The 20,870-nt window shown below is 46.3% G+C and overlaps 1 protein-coding gene across 2 annotated transcripts in view; it reads left to right on the top strand.

Moving 5' to 3' along the window:
• The window catches only part of GCFC2 (GC-rich sequence DNA-binding factor 2), a 945,959-nt gene that overhangs the window by 914,065 nt on the left and 11,024 nt on the right, over positions 1-20,870 (top strand). For both annotated transcript variants that reach the window (XM_069605850.1, XM_069605849.1), the window contains exon 17: positions 4,691-4,815. In XM_069605850.1, coding sequence (XP_069461951.1) covers positions 4,691-4,815 — 125 coding nt within the window. The remainder of the gene's footprint in view (positions 1-4,690; positions 4,816-20,870) is intronic.

Raw genomic sequence — 20,870 nt, 5'->3', positions numbered from 1 at the left:
CTCTTTGTTTTAGGAGCTCCAGATTCGAGACGGGCGTGGCAGAAGACTGAATGCAGACTGCAGGCACGGTGAGCGTTACACTGCTGGATGCAGAATAACGCGAAGCGTGTGCTGTTGTTCGGGCGTGGTTTAAATAGCCTCCAAAGTAATTCCAGGTAAGAAGTTCCCTAGAACCACGCCAGAGTAAAAAATAGTCCCTGTAATAAAATAGTCCCATCCAGGCCTCACGTTGGCTTGGACTCACTAGCAGCATGGTCTGCATCAGGTAAGTAAAGTCTATGAGTCTTGCGCCTATGGCGCCAGGACTGATTTCTATGATGAGCCTGGCACTTAAGGCGCCAGGACTGAACCCAAACAGCCCCCAGCCGGGGCTGTTGGGGTTTTAATAAGTATCTGGATGCCTGCTCCCGGAGCTGATGGGCTTGGTCCTGATGCCCGGGGGTAGGCATCATGACACATGCCGCCTCTTGACCTCACCCATGCAACTAGCACTCTGCCTCTCCTTCAGTCTCCTTTATACAGTCGTACAGTTGGTTGTCTCCCCCTCCCCTTCTGTTAGGGAGTTTTATATAAGTTGCCGTCTGTGACAGAACTTGGAAAAGTCCACCTTAAGTGACAGGGTTGTCACCCTTCGTTTTAGCCTGAACTACCCAATGGTTTGGTAGCATTGGATGAGCAGCCATGCTTAGACTAGGAGGCAGAAGGGCTGTAGTGAGGCACACAGTACTTGGAGCATACAATCGGTTCAAGGAAACACTGCCACACTAGCAGTTATATAGAAATAGTCATTTATTTTATATACTCTAAGACGTTAGACATAAGTCATGTGAGTACTATTCACGCAATAATATCAAATGTTAAGCAGCACAAAAGTGAGAGAAAACTACTGATAAGCAAACTTATATCAACTCTTGCAGCGTTAGTTAATCCTTGCATAACGGATCTTCAAATGTCCTGCCCTATACTAAATGAGTCTGAGTCAAGGGGGGCACTGGAGGTCCAGTGACCAAGCGCTGAGGAGGAAGGAGATAGGTAAGCAATAGACAGAGCAGAGTCTATGAAGATTTCTTCAGGTTTTCAGGTAATAGTTTTGGCAATTTAGAGCCCAATGGGTTGTTCACCCCAATAAGACTCGGGGTGCTGTGAGAAACCTGAAGGTGTCTCACCCGCTAGTCCCTGGGGATCTGTCATGGGTTTTCGGGGAGTGGAAGTGGGGCACTGGATGGTGAGGCTCGGTATCCCCTTCCCTATAACACCTTTTCCCAATCCTACCAGCTAGAATACCTAGGAACTTAACCCCCTTTCCGAGACAAACACTTGCTCACAGTTCGTTCACCATGAGCGACAATGGACTAACAGAGCTGTATGCATGACATGCCCCAATACAATGGTCAAGCAATTACTGATCATTACACAAACCGGACTTCTGTCACACCTCCCCACACAGATAAAAGGCAGGGTACAAAAGCACACTCTGATCAAGGAAAGACACACAAGGAAACAGCAGTTCCAAGATAATAGTTTAATACAAGGAGAAAGACAGCGAGACCAGAGAGGGTTGCAAAGAGGGAAGTGCCCTTGACCTTTAAAGACTGTTACTTTCACAAACCTTGGATAGTAAGAAGCCTAAAACCGGGAACTGAAGCTGAACAAACCTACACTGCATAAATGGTACCCGGCGCTCTCCCGCGTTCATAGCCAAGGCAGGGAGGAACGATTGCTGGCGCGGTACTACCCTTGGCTCCTACAACAAAGCAGCGCCAGTGAAGACAGCACAGCCGGTTAGTTGGAGAGACTGATACCAAACCAGCTTGTGTTTGAACCTTGGTTGCAAGCGGCAACATTGTATGAAGAAATCCAAAGAGGACAGTGTGTGAAACGCATGTGATAAGCGACGTGGATATCATTGGAAACCAAAGGAGTGGATGAACTTTGGGGAACCCAAGTGAGATACCATATACGGAGTGGTGCGACGCCACAAGGGTGCCCATTCGAAGGTCTGTTAGGTATCCAACTGAATGGCGACTGTATTGTAAAACGGATGTTTGTATCGAAGTGGTCCTGCAACGGGTCAAGCTAAACCCTCTGCACATTTGAAAATCTTCGATAAACCAAGGTGAACTACAGTTGGTCTGAGCCCGGCTGAGGGAAACTAATTTGAAAATGGGACGGATCTGAGCCCGGTTGAGGGGGTTCCGGAGTAAACCAAGAAAACAAATATTCTCTGAACTTTGTAAAAAGTAGAATCTGAGCCCCGAAGAGGGGGATACGCAGTAACAAACATAATATAACCGGGATCTGAGCTCGCTTGAGGAGGATCCAGGGTGAAGCACCCGAGTTGAATACTATAAGAACAACAGAACTGTGGATCTTATTTTCTAGTGCATCAGGCCCTCTGAATCAAGAGACTTTGATGAGAAGAGAGACTTGGGCACAGAAGGCCCTGTTGCTGGAAATAGAACTGTATCCTTGTGCCGAAGAAGCCAGAGTGTGGGCTTTGCTCAAGTGAACTGCCTTACCCCGTGCTAAAAACGTGGGGCAGGGAGGCCAACGGCCCGAACATTCTGACATATTATTCTGTGAACACTTTTCTTTTTCATGAACATTACTCCACACTATTTGTAAATTAGCTATAAGGATTGGCAATAGGTTTTTTAGTATAGGCCCCTTTATTTTGACAAAAATCCACTAGGACTGCATTATTATTCGATGGTCGTAGCTTGCTCCCATCTGTAGATTTAGGTTAAGATAGGCGTTTATCACCCCTTTTTGAAAGTTCAATAAACACCCTTGAAAGTTGGTGACGTGTGTCTGTGTTACTGTTGATACCATGCCTTCCTTGCAGTGCCCTGGAGGGGGGTGCAGGTAACTGCTTAACTGCAGCCCTCCAAAGACACCTGAGCAAGGCTGCAAGACCAAGTTAAGTACCTAGGTTTGAAACAGTACCTTATCTATGAAGAACCTGGTGTAGCAGTTTGGTCCCCAAGGTGAGGCGACAGTTGTCCATGGTTCGGATTTCTTGACCTGGATGGCTGAAGAAGGAACTTTGGAGAGAACCGACAGATGCACTCCAACAGTGGGACGTCAAGCAGTGGATCCTTGTGGCACTGGTGCGTTGGAGCCCTTCAAAGGCTTGGGTTTAGCAATGGTTGTCACCCGGGAGACTTTTCTTCAGTTCTTTGAAGACTTTTCTGCAATTCTCGATTCACGACTCAGCAGAGGGAACTTCAAGGAGTGGAAAAGTATCACTGCAGGCCCAGAAGACTGCCCACAAGGTTTCAGCCGGATTTGTGCTTCACACAACGTTACACTGCAAAATGGCACAGGTCCCATGGTATTGGGAGTTTGTTCCCGTGAAGGTTGCAGCTCTTTGTGAGATGGTGCAAAATGCAGGTGGTATTTTGACTGGTCAAGCCCACCAGTCCAGGCGAGGAAGTCATTTTCAAGCAATCTTTCCTGCTGCTCGGAAAATGGTGGCAGGTCTTCAGTGGTCACTTACCGCCTCTGGTGGTCACTTGGAAGTTGCTGGGACGTCCTTCTACGAATTCCTCTTCATCTCTTCAGTTCAATAGTCAACTCTGAGGTTCAGCTCCAGGACCCTTGCCTTTTTATGCAAGAAAAGGGCTGGGCCCTCCAATCGCCATTCAAGCCTTTCATGCAAATCTGGGGGGTGGCTGTTCCAGGGAGACAGCCAGCTTCCCAGTTGGAACGTGTCCCAGGCCGGCACACTGCAGGACAAAGGCCAGGGGAGTTTCGGTTACCTCCCCCACACTTCCTGTCCTTTGAGGCACTCAGAGAGCCTAACACAGGCTTTCTAAGGGAAAAGACCCATCAAGACCTCCCCCACCCAAGAAGGTAGAAGAAGGCTCAAGTAAGAACACGTCATCATGAACAGGGCTTTAAAAAGTACAGCCATCATTTTAGGCAAATGGTGACACTTGTGTCCCTACTGCAGCTGCAAAGACAGTCTGACGTAGAAGTACACAGTCATGCAAAAAGACCCCAATTTTCCATAATCCTTGGTTGAGCTACTCAACCCTTCTTGGTTTGTTTTATGAAAGTTAAAACCCTTCTACAGGAGTTTCTGTTGGGGGCCAACTCATATCTGTTTTTATTTATCCTTCCTTGTATAATGATTTTGCATGCACATTATTTTTATTGCTGCATTTTATTTGGACTGTTTCAATTGTATACCCCTTATACAGTTGAAATAAGGTGTTATACCATGTTTGTAAAGTACAGCCCTCCATTACCCCTCCCATCGGTCACGCTTTATCAAGTACCTTAAGTACCGTAAGTAAAATCTTGTCTGGCTGTCAAATTCTCTATGGCCACTCTCTTTGACTCCTCCCTTGCCCCATCCCATATACCCCCTCCTCAATAGGGCTTTAGGGCTCTTTTAAATCACAGCACCATTTTTGCGATGGTCATAAAATGTTTTGTAAATAAGATGGTTTTCTAGTTTGACTTTATGAGATGTTTGTATAAATAGTGTCTGATTATGTTGCTGGTTATCAGCATATGACCTGCTACCACCAATCTCTTTTCGCTATGCAGTGTTCTTGACATTGATTTGAGTAAGGTCCCCACGATATGAAACAATATGAATAGATAAATGTGCTGCTTAAAATGTGATTTTGTCTCTACCTGTTACCAACTATTTTTGTTTTTGTTTTTATTAACTGGTTAGATAGTAGGATATCTTCCTGGAGGATGGTTTAAAGATCTTAGCAGCGGATCCACGCTTCCTCAACTGGCAAATTTGAGCAAACATTTGTTGCAGTTTGGACATTTAATGCACAAGAATAATTACAGGTAAGGACGGGCACCTCACCTTTCTTTAGAATATTAATAAGAGAGCGAAGAGGTTCTGCCTGTAGGAATGATCATATTGTACCAGAAACTCCTTGCTGAACAAAGGACAGAGAAATGCTTAGTTTTGAATTGTATTGCTACTGGTGCAGCTTTCTGTTTCAGATAATCAAATGGGAAATTTAGCATGCGGTTTCATGGAATAGAAAAGTATAATTTACAACATGTTTACAGCCAACTGTTTACTACATATTCTAGTGTAGTTTAAAAAGTTAAGAACAATGAAACTGTCTTCCAGAAACACCAAGCACACTAACCTAAGCTTCCATATCTCCTTCCTTCAACCAGCCTGCCCCATTTGCAAGTTTGACACAAACTGTGAAGTGCAATTACTAAAGGAATCACTGCGTTATGCAACCACTGGCACATTGATAGGCAGCCATCGTGGACATATCTCAAGAAAATACACTACCAAAGCTCTCAGCTTCTGCACAGACATATAGTATCATATTTTAAAAGTTTCATAGAAATGAAACAACGCAGGAATTAAGATCACACACAGGTTTCACGCAAAATAACTTGTTTTTATGTAAACCGTAGACATGCCAGCCAACGCCAACCAACTGCCAAAATAGAGTAAACCGGAATGACACTCCAGGCCGAGGCAGCCACCAACAAACCAGAGTTATTAGAGCACTTGTAATCCAACTCCTCTAAACGTTAGGGCAGCAAACCTTCAGTGGACACGGGAATGCACTTAAAACATAATTATGCTGGTCTGGTCTCTGCTTTCAATTGAGCCAATACTAACAGCTAACTGTACCCTAACCAATATCCGTGTTTCTCCACACAAAATCCATGGAACAATCCTACAGCTCTACCACATAACCTCGTCCCCACATTAGTCTACCCTTGAAAGTTATCAAGTATCATCTCAAAACCTACAACCTTGCCCTGCCCTTGACCTTCACACCACACACAAACTAGAATACTTGAACCACCTCTGCACGCCTTTGCTCCTGTGGTCAGGTTGGTGCCTCTCAACACCATCTAGCATAAATCAACTCGACCACCCAGTAACTGGAAATGACCCTTGAACGCACACGCATTACCACTCACTTAAATGTAGATGCTTTCCCGCAGCAGAGCAGTTTCTCCTATCTGCTTTGTACCATTTTATCAACAGCAAAGTTGTTCTCCTGTTGCTACCCCAATAATTACCTCACTCCCTCTCACATGACCCAATGCATCAAGGTGCAATCCAAATGACAAAAGCCAGGCAATATAAGAACCCCTTATGCAGCAAACGTGCACACTCTTCTCTACCTTATCTCCCACTTACCTGTCTATGCCTGCCCCCTATTTTTTCGTTCAAACCTACCACCTTCTTTCTTCCTCACTGTATCATCCCCCTCGCTCTTCCCCCAAACTGTTTTTCTCTGTTCCTCCTTGTGCTTTTTTCTCTCTCCCCTGTTCTTTCCTCTCCTTCCCTTTCGTCTCACCCCACTCCCTTCTTATGTCCATAATACCTCCCTTCTCTCTCATATGCTCTTTCCCTCAACCTCTTGTGCTTCTATCTTTGCTCTTACTTCCCTCTTCCACTCTACATCCGTTCCTCTGAATCCCTGTTTCTCACCCTCCTCTCCATCTCTCCCCCTTTCCTTCCCCACCCTTCCTTTCACTCTCCCTACTTCCTCTTTTCATTGGCCTCATTCTTCTTTCTCCTTCCTCCTCACTCCCTCATTCTCACTTCCTCAATCCCCAAAGAGCTATATTTGTAGGAATTCATATTAATCTATTAGCCTACCCCCATTTAATATAGCACCAGTTACCTGACCGGCATAAGTAGTCCATTTTATAAATGTAGTTGTGTTTTTATTTTTCTCGGATGGCTCTTGCAATGGCATAGTTGAAAATCTACTTTCGTGGAGGGGATGCCTGCCATTGCTGCAAGGCCTCTAGATTCTTACTGGTACAGAGTCATAAGATAAGACATACCAAAGATAGGCTCAACATATAGAAAGTTTAAGGTTGGCAGAGATAGATGCATGTGGAATGGTGACGGATGTGAGCCGGCCTGGAAGTGGAGAATGGGAGATGAAACCTCTGTTATAAGGCAATCTGAATAAAGGGGAAATATTGAGTACAAGTTCATGTTTCAGAATGTTCAGTTTATTTAAGATTGTATGGAAATGCAGAGAAGGGGCAGGCAAGAGAGGTGAAGTGGGTGAAACCCCAGTATTTGTGCATGTCAATCTTTTTTTTTTTTTTTTTTTTAGAAAGGCCTCCCGGGCTACCATGCATGCTCTGTGGGGGTTAATCCTGGATACCAGCTCCAGGACATGAGTAGTTGGTACACTGGATCCTTTTATCTGACTCGTTTAAGCTGTTGCTACTGCCACCCTCCCGATAGTCTTTACTTCGGTTAGTCTTTCCTTTGCTTTGGGAATTTAAATGACCGAAGAGAAGAGTAATAAGTTGCTCACTTAATACAATAGTAACTTCTGTACGCTTAGCCTATAACCACACAATTCAAAAAAAGGCAGTGTTCCATTCCTAGAGCTATCTTCCTGCTGTTTGTCAAGGAAGAGGACATTGAGTGCCATATGTTTTATGTAAGTAATATAGTAATGGGCATGTTGTGGGTGGGCACACTCTGCTTCTGCCCAGTAGAACTTTGCCCTTTAGTCATTTTAAGTTATCAACTGTGGTATGTTTCGAACATATTGTGAATGTATGGGTCTTATAATAAGTGATTAAGGTGTTCTTTCAATTGTTTTTCCCATTAGGGTACATTTATTTGGTGTTTTGTAAGGCACCACATGTATACATGATAGTGCAGTATGCACACAGAAAGTGAGGGACAGCTGGGGAGCAGAAAAGAAGGGCCGGCACACACAGGCTGGTGCACGGGAGAATGTTATCCTCACTTTAAAATTGCTAACTTCCCGCTTAAAATTGCAATACATTTATTAAGAGAAAGTAAGTGCACAGCACGGTGAGGCCAGGTAGGCCCTTCAATGATTTCAGAACTGGTCAGGGAAAGGAAACTGCATACCTACAGAATTTGATACTCCATTTCTATGTGAAATTCCTTTAATTTGTGTTGGATATTGGTTATAATTGTATTAGTCAAACAATATTCATTAAGTTTGTGCAACAATACTATCTGCAATTCAAGACAGTTACTAAATACTATATGCAATTCACCATAGGTGTGAAATGTTTTACAGTTAAAATGTCAAAATACTTTCTAGTGAGGCTGCATCAAAAATGTGTTTGAAAAATTCACAAGTGGTGATCCCTCACCAAGGCTATTGCCATATTTCAGTTCAATTGGCAGATTTCTCAAAAAGAAAAGTGAGCTTCAGAAAATAATATAAAATATTGGTCTTAAACTTGATGGGTTTCGTCAATAGCGCTACGAATCCAACTAATTGAAAAATGAGTCCAAGCGTCATGTTTAGATTGTGGTGCTTCAGCTCCACAGTATGTTTTGGCTCATAGATTACACTTTGGTGACGTGTGGTTGCTTTAGCACCACAATTAGTGTTCACTCATAGTGAGGGTACATCATTTAGGACCATACTTTACACTTTTTATCTCTTGTCACATGTGGCTACAAACATGAACACAACAGCTATTCTTCAACATTTTTATTTGTATTCTAACTAAAGGGTGTTGGGGATGGCCTCTGGGATGGGTATACAATTCAATAGTGCCATTTCAAAACAAAACAGTTAGGGGGAAGAAGAAATTAAACCAGTTCAGTGTAATGAGCTAATGTAAATGGACTTTGCTTACAAGGCCCATTCCTATCGAAATTCTCCATTTCCTGGGTGACCGCATTATGGGTCCTTAGCTTTGGGCTTTGCCCTGGCATTCCCTTGCCTATCGAACATGGCAATGGCCTCACAAATGTGGTTCTATGAAGCGTCGCCGCATTTTATTTGCCGAATGGCAAATTCGACGAATTTGCTTTAGTAAAATTTGATGTTTTTTTTACCACAAACAGCAGGTGGAGACCCCACACTACCTCTACTTCCACCCCTCACCTCAACCCAATATATACCTTACCCCAACTTACCATCTACCAGTTTGTGATAAAAAAATAAAACCGGCAAATATAATGCAGCAAAAACATTCAGCAAAGTTGCCATTCCGCAAAAGTGATGTATACCACAAATGTGCCGGCGACAAGTGTTGCATTAGAACTCTCCTGCCATGGGGAGGTGGTTTTGTGGCTGATATGGTGAGAAACCTTCCCCCAATGAGTGCACTTCAAAATAGGATACCTGACTTCTGACAGTTCAGCAAGCCGTCTCTATTTGGGCCAGTGGTCACACAACTGCCACCAGAGTCTGGGCTAAGGCCTACAGCTGGCCTTCATCTGACTACTTTCTCAAGGTCTGGTCCCTGCCAACTTCCAGGCCCTGGCTTTCCGTAGGTCTCCTAGTCTAGGCCGTCCATTCAACCTGGTTTTGTATTCTGTAGTTTAACTGGCTCAGCCACCTTCTTCTCTATATGACTGTTGCTTAGTGGCATTCTTGGCTTGCCAAACACTGGATCTTCTCAGATTTTTCTTCTTTATTCATTACACAACCACCACCACTCTCTAACACTGTCCTAAAGCCTGCCTATTATTGCGGCTTTAGTTACTTTTTAAATAAGTGCTGATAGTGGATTAGTGATCAGATGTGTTGGTTGACTTTCCTATTCTGTTACTCTGAATTGACCCTTGAATAATGATTTAACTTCCTCCCCATTAGTTTGCCACTGATTGCATTTGCATGCAGGTGTTTCACTGATAAGTCAGTCCATGCCCCAGCCTCTGCTGCCCGAGCGTATACGGTTCAGGTCTGCCATGTTGGAATCGGGCAACATTTTCATGGTGGTCCATTGACCCAGTGCTCCTGCTTCCCTGTAACTCGGAGTTCCTTTTCTTATTTACAGTGCCTCCGCACTAAGCATGATCGTTCAGTTTCTTTTTTTCTTCTGACTGCTGCACAATTTCTGTTTATCTCTGGGTCACAATCCATGGGCTAGCTAGCTTGCACTGCTTATTCACTCTGCTCTGTTCAGGGACTCCACGGCTGGGTAATAGCAAAGCACCCGCTTACTCTGAATATACCAAACAGTAATTCTGGGGTTGATTATGTAAAGAGCTCATCTCTGAATTTAATTGACAATTCATTTTTCTCTCTCTTTAAGCATATTTCTAATTGATATGTCCCCACCTCCCCCCCACCCCCATCCATCTCTCCCCAGACGGCCACACATTTCTTTATTTTAGAAATCTCCTTGTGGTGCATGCAGTCCTGAACAATAATTTCAAAACAGCCACCCCAAGACCGGATTCTAGGCACTCTAAAATCAGGCTTTAAGGCCTTCGGCCAGTCTCGAACATGCACTTCAGTTTGACGTATGTAAGGCGCCTGGGAAAAGACTACATCACTGAAGAGTGTGGGTGCTAGGAGGTCTTTCATAACCACTACTGGTGTAGGGTTCTGGCAAGCCAACCTTAGTGGACTATTAAAGGTCTAACACGAAAGTCTAAGCAAACTCACATGCTAACAAGGCTGAGCAGTAAGCAAGGCTTAGACTAAGGAGATCAGAAGCTTGTGTAGAGTTAACAAAAGCAAGAGTTTGTGAAGCAATGGATTATCCACACAGGTAGATATAAAAATACATATGTTTATTTAACATTCTTTTAAAGCTATAATACTCCAAGTAAGTAAATAAACTTTTTTTTATATATATATTTCTGAGGCTTGTGGAATCTGCTTAGATCACATGCTGTGCATAGGCCGACATCTAGTGGAAGCTGCGGAGTATTACAGTTTGTTTTTAGAAACTCGAAAATGGGCGTCGACACAGGGCGTGCCAGTAATACTAGCCCTAGTGTGACGTCCACTGTACCCAAGATCCCTCACGCGTCTAGGATCCTCAGATTGTTTTTTTCCGCCATACTGGTCAGAAGCATTTTGCGGAGTCCCCTGGCCTTAGCCATACTTTTGCTAAAAATTTAAAAGATTAATCTATTGACATCCTTCCCCACCCCAACGTCGAACTTCGACACTCGACGCCGGCTGGAGAAGAAATCGACCGTCGGCTGCTGCATGACGGATTTGGGCCTCGGAAGGCCGCTGGCCTCGGCCCGGGCCTTGGTAGGCCTCTGGCCTCTGCCCTGCAAGTAGGGAGAGTGGGGGGTGGTACATACTCTACACTCTTGGTATATAGGTACACCTTATACATTTCCTACACTTAACTGCCCGCTGCCTCAAGGTGCGTATGGAGGGTACCCCTTTTCAATTCTGCCCCAAGTGCAATCGCAAATACCCTTGGGTCGACAGGCACGCCACGTGCAATCTCTGCTTGCCGAGGGACCACCCCAAAGCGAACTGCAGAGCGTGTAGTAGGTTTAAACCTAAGACACTTGAGGACCGTTCGACGAAGCGTTGGGCCCACCATGCCAGGCAGGCGGCCATGGCAGCGGAGGGCGCCTTCAGCGATGGCAGCGACGCCGTACTTTCAGACGGCGAGGGCATTACGGCGTCGAAAGACAGCCGAGCGCAGGTCCCCGACCTCGGAAGGTCGTCCGGCAGGGCGGCTATGGGGAAGACCCCCGGCGACACAAGCGCTTCACATACTACACACACTAAACACACTAAGTCCAACCGAGACTCGACGACGTCGAGTTCTCGGAAAGAGGCACAAACAGAACGGTCCGATTTGGTGTCCTCTGGGCGCTCTCGATCAAGATCGCCGCATGACTCCAGGCAATCATCCACTCTTGCCAAGAGTGCCTCGCTCCCTAGGCTAACAGAAGTTCGATCGTCGGAAGACGAAGACGACTTCCACCCCCAGGCCGCGCTTCAGGAGTCGGAGCCTGCAGTTAAAGCCAGCGAGGCCCCACGCTCGAAGGACAGGGACACCACCCCCGATCCTCGACGCCAGGCGTCGAAAAACTCCGGAGCCACTAAAGGACAGGGAAAACATTTTTCCACGCACGGGGAGGGGGGAAAACAGCAGAAGAAACTACCTGTACATTCTTCCACACCTGTGAAACACTCCACTCCCCCTAAACAGACAGACAGAACCAGGTCTGCTGATAGGTCTACAACCAGCAAAGCTACTCAAGATAAATCCCATAGACTTGCTGAGAGAGTCATTCCCAATTCCAAAAAATGGTCCAGTGAAGACATAGATAGGGTCATGTCAAGAATGTCTTCTTTGGCTGATTTTTATGATAAAAATCCAGAACATTTCCTCTCGTATGATCCACAAGGGGCCACACCCTCAGGCTCTACTGATCCTATCCACCTGAGTAAAAAGCCCCGGTTTGAAACTCTGATGAGGTCAGAACCCTTCGAGGTACAGCCTTACGCAAGACCATACTCACGGTATCAAGGAGAGGCTTCCTTTGGTGAGGACTAAGAATTTGGTATGATAGAAGAGCAAACCGGGACGGGCTACTATGGGGATGATGAGGACCAGGAAGAAGAAGAGGAGGACCCTGAAACATCCAGAGTAGATTCCCCGGTAGAGAACGAAGCCCCGGTTACCGACTCCCCGGTCGATAACCAACCCCTCCTAAATGAGGTTCTCGCTCGCGCAGCAGAACATTTCCACATTGACACCCACGGTGTCCAGGAGGAAAGGGACTTCGCAGAAGAGTTAGTTTGGAGAAAGGAGGCCTGTTGCCCAGACCATCCCTATCCTTAAGTCCATTCAGCGGAGAATAGATCCGTCCCTGGTGAACCCGAACCTCACCAGAGCAGTCAATCCCAGGGTTGAAAAACTTTTCAGGGCGGCCCAGTTTGACCCTCTCTATATAAGAGGACATCTGAAGCCAGACTCCCTAGTTGTCACCAACACTCGTAAGAGGGCTGGAACACCCTTGTCATCGTCCGAAGCTCCTCCCGACAAGGCGAGCAAAAAACTATACGGTTTCGGCAGGAAAGTAGCCTCAACGTCTGCCTATCAAGCAAGGATTGCTGACTCCACCACCCTGTTGGCCAGCTACAACTGCCATCAGTGGGAAGAAGTCGCGGCACTCATAGCCTCTGCTCCTGAACCTTTAAAGGGCCAGTTAGCTCAGATTTCCGCAGAGGGTAGAGCCGTGTCTGGTTGCATTTTGAAAGCAACCTTCGACGCCGCGGACAACGCAGGCAGATTGAAAGCGGAGGGCACTGTTATCAAAAGACATGCGTGGTTACGGCAGTCTGGTTTTAAGGCAGAAACCCAGGCATCATTGTTGGACAAACCGGTGGAAACCGATCTGTTTGGTAAGGCGGTCAAAGACGCACTGAAAAATGCCAAGGACGAATATGAAACACTCAAGTCCCTTGGCCAGTTAACCAATAAACCCCCTAACCAGAGAGGGAATAGTAATTTACGTCGCCCACGCGGCCAAAATTCCCAGAGAGGATCTAACTATTCCCAGGGGCAGGGTACACAGTGGAACAACAACCAACAGTCTATCCAGGGTTACGGCAGGGGTAATAGGAGAGGTCGTGGTAAAGGCAGAGGCAGCCCCAGCAAAGGAGGCGGCACGCCTCCACCAAAGCAGTGACGCTCAGTTCAGGGTCTCTTCTCACGCAACCCCAGTAGGGGGACGCATTTCCAATTTCACCCAGGCTTGGGAAGGGATCACATCAGACAGATGGGTGCTGTCAACAGTATCCACAGGAGATTATATAGAGCTACTGCAGCGTCCCCGGAACCATCCTCCACGACAAAGAGTACACTCCTTAGAACATCAGAAGATTCTCCTCGAGGAGATCACCATTCTGCTAGAAAAGGACACGATAGAACTCGTCCCGGGACACCAGGTAAACAAGGGTATTTATTCAACTTACTTCCTTTTGCCAAAGAAAGATTTGACAATGCGCCCAGTATTGGACTTACGGCCTGCCAACAAGTATGTCAAGCCCCAAAAATTTCGTATGACCACGCTACAAGAGGTAATCCCCCTCCTAAAAAAGGGGGATTACATGGAAACCTTGGATATGAAAGATGCTTATTTTCATATTTCCATGTTCCCAGCGCACAGAAAGTACTTGCGCTTCAAGGTGGACAGTCGACACTACCAATTCAAGGTACTGCCCTTTGGGATAGCTTCAGCACCAAGGGTATTCACCAAGGTACTGGCGGTGGCGGCTGCACACCTACGTAGGGAGACAGTCCCAGTGTACCCTTATCTGGACGACTGGCTCATAACGGGGGAAACCCCAGGAATTTGCAGGACAAACATTCAAAGGACTATCGACCTCCTCCACGAGTTAGGCTGCTCAATCAACGAGAAAAAGTCAAGCCTAGTTCCAAGCACCTCAAAACAATTCCTAGGAGCAATCCTAGATACCCAAGAGGGGTTGACCTTTCCTTCAGAAGAAAGAATTCGGAATATACTACTGCAAATTCCGCATTATCAGTCCGATCAACAAATAACGGTACGCAAAGCAATGCGTTTACTGGGCATGATGGCGTCATGTAGTTACCTGGTCCCCCACGCGCGCCTGCGCATGCGTCCCATGCAGGAATGGTTGGCGAAACAGTGGTCTCAGGCAAGTGGTCAGTGGGACGATCTAGTGGTCGTTTCGCCAACACTGGTACAAAGCCTTCACTGGTGGACAAGAGAGAATCTCGCACAGGTGAAACCCTTTTACGATCCCGAAGTACAGGCAGTAGTCACTACAGATGCATGTCTGACGGGGTGGGGAGCTCACCATCTCCACCACACAGCTCAGGGTCTCTGGTCTCACTCAGTGGCCAAGAACCACATCAACCTACTAGAGCTTTTGGCAGTATTCAGAGCGCTTCAGGCGTTCGAGCCCCACCTACTAAACCTGTCAGTGCAAATCCGGACGGACAGCACAACAGCCAAGTTCTACCTGAACAAGCAAGGAGGGACCCGCTCGCCAAATCTGTCCAAGCTTGCCCAGAAAATCTGGTTATGGGCACTCAGACGGAACATCTTCCTGTCATCACAACATGTTCCAGGGGAACTCAATTCCCTAGCGGATGCTCTGAGCAGAGACTCCCTCCCAGAGGAACACGAATGGGTTCTACACAGAGAGGTCGTAGAAGATATCTTCTCTCTGTGGGGTTTCCCCACTATAGAGTTATTCGCCACACACGAAAACAGACAATGCCCAGGATTTGCATCCAGGTTCCCCCAACCAGACTCCCAGGGGAACGCCCTGTGGATGAACTGGTCAGGGATGTTTGCGTACGCTTTTCCACCAACTCCTCTCATCAGGAAAGTGGTGAACAAGATGAACAGGGAATCGATGACGCTCGTCCTAGTTGCTCCCATGTGGGCAAGACAACCGTGGTTCCCACACCTACGCAGGATGGCGGTGTGCGAGCCCATCAAACTTCCAGCCTGGTACAACCTACTGTCCCAGCACCAAGGTCAAACAGTGCACCAGCAACCCAACTCAATGAACCTGGCAGCATGGCTCCTGAGGTCATAGAGTTTGGACATCTCAATTTGCCACAGAGGTGTATGGACATCCTAAAGGAATCTAGGAAACCAAACACAAGGCACTGTTACTTTGACAAGTGGAAGAGGTTCGTTATCTGGTGCCAGAGTAGACCAATCAACCCGGTTCATTGCACTCCTTCCACTATTGTTACATGCATGCTCCACCTGCTAGATGCAGGATTGGTTTTTAACTCACTGAAAGTACACCTGGCAGCCCTGTCGGCTTACACCACTTCCCATAGCAAGGTTTCGTGGTGGAAAGTACCAGTAGTTAAAGCCTTCATGGAAGGAGTAAAGAGACTTCACCCTCCTATTTCAAACCCACCACCAGGGTGGGACCTTAATGTGGTGCCAGCCAAGCTCATGGGCCCCCCTTTCGAACCCATGCATAAAAGCAGTCTCAAACACCTGACTTATAAAACGGCCTTCTTAGTAGCTATTACTCCTATGAGAAGGGTCAGTGAAATTCAGGCTCTGTCAGTGCAGGATCCCTTCTTTACTGTCCATAAAGACAAACTGGTTTTACGCACACACCCTAGGTTCTCACCTAAATTTATATCAAAATTCCATGTAAACCAGTCCATCGAGCTTCCGGCTTTCTTCCAGGACCCGCAAAAATCTCGGCTGAGGTGAAACTACACACCCTAGATGTGCATAGGGCGGTCCTCTACTACGTAAATAAAACCAGACCGCTAAGAAAAACAGATCAACTGTTTGTCTCCGTAGCTACAGGCAGAGAGGGGGATCGCGTCTCTAAAGGTGCCATCTCGAAGTGGATTATTAACTGTATCCAGCTGTGTTACTCACTCTCTGAAAGAACTCTGCCTTTCACGCCAAGAGCCCACTCTACTAGAGGCATTGGGGCCACTCTGGCTTTCATTGCAAATGTACCCCTTGACACCATTTGCAAAGCAGCTACTTGGAGCTCTATTCACACTTTTACTCAGCATTACTGCATTGACACCCATTCCAAGGCAGATACACAAGTGGGACAAGCGGTTCTAAGACACTTATTTGCTCATGACCCTTCTCACATCCCACCTCCTTCTTCAGGTTCTGCTCGCTAATCTATGCACAGCATGTGATCTAAGCAGATTCCACAAGCCTCAGAAGGGATACATTACTCACAGTAATCGTATTTCTGATGCTTGTATCTGCTTAGATTCACATGCGACCCACCCTTCCTCCCCTCTGAGAGAAGGCGCATGATTGCTTGTAGTCTTACCTTTCTGTCTATCTGCTTGGATTATGTGTACTCACGCTACTCCTCATGCTACCTCATGTCAGAAAAAATACAATCTGAGGATCCTAGACGCGTGAGGGATCTTGGGTACAGTGGACGTCACACTAGGGATAGTATTACTGGCACGCCCTGTGTCGACGCCCATTTTCGAGTTTCGAAAAACAAAATGTAATACTCCGCAGCTTCCACTAGATGGCCTATGCACAGCATGTGAATCTAAGCAGATACAAGCATCAGAAATACGATTACGGGAGTAACGGGAGTAATGAATCCCATATATATATATATATATATATATATATATATATATATATATATATATATATATATATATATATATATATATATATATATATATATATATATATATATATATATATATATTCACAATAAGCTCTTCAATTTGAACTCCCAACACTTTTGAATTATTACAGTTAAAAGTATTGCTATAATGTAATAAAACGGAAGAGGGTGTTAAAATTGGAAGTTCATACGAGTCCACAGTAACTTACTCCAACCCTAACCTAAGAACCAGTGTTTAACAGAGTTCAAGGTAAGTAACCAGGTTTTGGCTAATTTTGGGAGGTTAGGGGGGGGTTGAAGAGCTAGGCAACGTGCTCAAAGCAGTAGGCAGTGCTTTATTCAGGGACACTTTTTATAATATATCAAAAGTAGGTTTCCTGCAAAGGAAGAGGGCAGCTACATTCCGGATATTGTAGGACACCAAATGGGATTTCCTGCAGAGTAGGACTGTAGAAATAAATGGGGGCTGAAGGGAATGAAAAACAGATGTGCAAAGTAACTCCTCAAACCCTGATCTGAATGGACCATGACTCTATGCAAGTATAGGCTCTTGTGGAAAACCGTTCTCACTGTAGGTTTCACTGTTGCCGCTCTAGGGGTTGCAGGTGCTGTGGGCTTTTCTTTCAACAACTCACAGCTGGATTTGGTGGTTTCAGTCTGTTTCAGTCACTGAACAGTTCTGAAGATCACCAGTCTGGACTCATGCTGCAAAAGGAGGGCTTCTGCTTCTGATCACACAAGATTGGTTGACCACCAGGATTTTGCAGACAAAATGAACATATAAAGGGACCCGGACAAGGTCTGCTGGCTTGAAGACAAATGAGGAAAAGATGGCTTTCTCTTCCTGGCAGAGAGCAGCAGAGGTATGATGTCCAATTTCTGCAACAAGAGTGCACTGCATGTTTCACAGCACCAGGTTGAGATGTCCCAGAACAGGTTGCCTCCCATCTACTCGAATTCAGTTTCTCTGCAGTTATTATACTGTTATTGACCACAAAATGCAGAGAAGCCTCTGCACACCACTTCACATACACCCCCTCCCCCCACCTTCAATATGCTTAGCCCTTACCCACCATCTACTTATTTGCAGTTAAACAATTGCGGTAAAATGGGATTTTAACAGTTGGGATGCAACCAAAGTGGCTGGTTCCCCACTTTGGATAGTGTGTGCCAGCTACAGGCCCACACCTCTTCAGAGTTCTCGAATGACTACCTTGTTGATGCAGGACCAGGTACTGGTTAAGCTCACCAGACCAAAGAGTGGAAGGCACTGTGGAAGGACTCTCCTTTGGATGAAAGAGCAGACCTTTGCCTTGCAGTAGATGACTTGACAATGGTTGTTGTAGAAGCAGTATTATAGCCAGTGCTCCAGAAAAGTTTTTGAAGTGGGAGTATTGTATTCACTATTTTTAAAGTTGGAAGTAAAAGGATTTTTATGAAGTTAAGTATGATTGCCAATGGGAGTATTTAATAAACGAGTAAACATGCTTTAACTGTAAAAAACAAATGTTTCGTAACAAATATATCTGCACCTATTCATGTCCATTAAAAGATAGTTTTACCTCTTCAGATCACGTGTACTACTGGTCCAAACATATCCACGGACCTGTGTGGATGAAATCAGGATGACGGGCTCCCATGTGCCTGCTTGCTATTTCTTGTATTTTTGCTCCCTATTTCTATTTTTGGGGTGCATTTGCCTATTTTTTGGATCATAAAAATAAGTGTCCGATACACACCTTACCTGTAGGGCTGCGACTTGTGCTTCATATTCTTCGTTCTGTGTGTCCACTGTCGGAAGGGCTCCAGATCCTCTCATGATATACAAAATCCTGGATTGGGGAGACCTCAGCTCTTCTTTCAGGGGGGCCTACAACGTTCAAACACACTTGGGGGACGATTAATCATTTTATTTATTGGTCAATTGTTAAATACTTATACAATTAGAAAAACTGTTTCAAAGCGCCCACAGGACAACAGGGTGGGAACAGGGGAAGGTGAACGAGAATTAACAAAGATAAATTATTTAATTAATAGTACTCAACCAATAATGAGAATAACGGGGAGGTGAGACGAACCTGCTATGCTTTGTGAGTGTTCAGAACGTGCAAGTGCAGAGAGGAGGGGTTAAAGGATAGGTGGTGTGGTGCTTGTGGAGAAGTGCTCGGGGTGAAGTGCTAAGAAGAGAAGAGCGTAAGTGCAACCTCCCGTGCGGAGTGTGAGCCTAAGTAAGTGCAGTAAATAGACAGAGGCTTGGATGAGAGATGTGGGGAGTCAGAGCCCCAAGGATACATAAGGGCACTGCACATCAGTCACGCTACTGTATGATTAGCAGGGAAGAGAGGAGGAGAAGGAAGAGCTAAAGCGAAAGGAAACTTAAGGAGGTCCTGCTCACGATGCAGAGGGAGTTGGAGGATATTCCACAGAAGGGAGCCGGCCAAGGAAAGTGATCGACCACCAGCTCTGTTTAGCTAACCGCTTCACACGCAGGAAGTTGGTGTCAGAGGAACATAAGAGTCTAGAAGGGGAGTATTTGGTCAGGAAGCATTGAAGATGGTGGTCCCCAGCCCCAGATAGCCTTGTGGATGATACAGAGGGATTTGTATTTAATCTATGCTGAGACTGGGAGCCAGTGAAGGCTTTGTAGGGCAGGAGAGATGCGGTTCCTGGGCTTGAGGCCAAAGAGAAGTCTTGCTGCCCTATTCTGGGTTAGCTGGAGGGGTCGCAGGGTGGACGAAGGAAGATATAGGAGGAGGCTATTGCAATAGTCCAACCTGGAGAGAACCAGAGCACGGGTAACATTGAGTCTCTGGGGGAAGGTAAGGAAGGGTAGAGTTCCTTTGAGAAGCAAGAGTTGAAAGTGGGACTTCTTGACAATGTCCTGAATATGAAGGAAGAAGAAAGGGAGGAGTAGACGATGACTCTGAGATTCCTGGCTTTAGAGGAGCGGCAAGGGGGAGCCCATGGAGGAAAGCCAGAGTGAAGGGAAGAAGTAGGGTGCAGGTGACCCAATAGGGAAAATCTCTTGTTTTGCTGGCATCGAGGCAGAGGTCATTAGCAGTGCAACAGGCCTGGATGGCAGAGAGGCAGTCTGGGATGGTGGAAGGTGCAAGGGCATCCGTAGGAAGTTTGAAGAAGAGTTGGGTGTCATCAGCGTAGCACTGGAAGTTGGGTGAGAAGGAGGAAATGAGACGTGCTAGCAGTGAAAGGTATATGTTAAAGAGCCAAGAATGTAGCACTGGGAATGCCACCGTTGGAGGAGGAAGTAGGGGAGGACAAAGGGCCCAGAATGATTTTGGAGGAATGGTCGGTTAGGAAGGAGGTAAGCCAGTCCAGTGCCCGCACCGAGATACCAAGGGTATCATAGATCCTTTTTTATGAGGATCGTTCACTGTGTTAAATGCAGAAGAGAGATCAGGCAGGATGAGGACAGCAGGGGAGTTGGAATCAAGGGATGCGAGCAGTTCTTCACAGGTGTTCAGAAGAGCAGTTTCTGCCTTTGGCTGCTCGTAAACCAGACTGGTGGTCATGTAGACTGCATAAAAGTTCAGTATGAGAGTTGTGTTGGGGGAGGGCCAATTTCTCGAGCAGTTTCCCCTGGAAGGGGGTGATGGAAGTGGGGCAGTAGTTGGCTGGGCAGGAAGGGTCTGCAGAGGGTGCGCACAAGGGAGTGCTTGAGGGAGGATGGAAAAGAACCAGTTGCAAAGGAGCGGTTGCAGAGATCAGCAAGAGCAGGAGTGAGAGAGGTGTCCTTGATGGTTCTGGATGAGCATGGGGCAACCTGTTTGGAATAAACCTTAGTGGAGTTGACTACTCTGGTGATGTCTTCAGGGGAGACGGGAGCGAAGGAGGAGGGTGAGTGGTAGGCGGGCAGAGGGAGGAGAGTTGGGTTGGAAGAGTGCGTGACAAGGCTGTTCAGTATGTCATGGGCTTTGGAAATGAAGTGGGAGGCAAGTGCATTGCAAAGGTCCTGGGAAGGAGTAGTGGCAGAAGATACTGCGGACGGGTTGGCAACTTCTCTGC

The sequence above is a fragment of the Ambystoma mexicanum genome, chromosome 4p (genome assembly GCF_040938575.1).
Source record: "Ambystoma mexicanum isolate Mex_15411 chromosome 4p, UKY_AmexF1_1, whole genome shotgun sequence".
In the NCBI taxonomy this organism is placed as follows: Eukaryota; Metazoa; Chordata; class Amphibia; order Caudata; family Ambystomatidae; genus Ambystoma; species Ambystoma mexicanum.
This window is presented reverse-complemented; position numbering and strand designations above follow the sequence as displayed.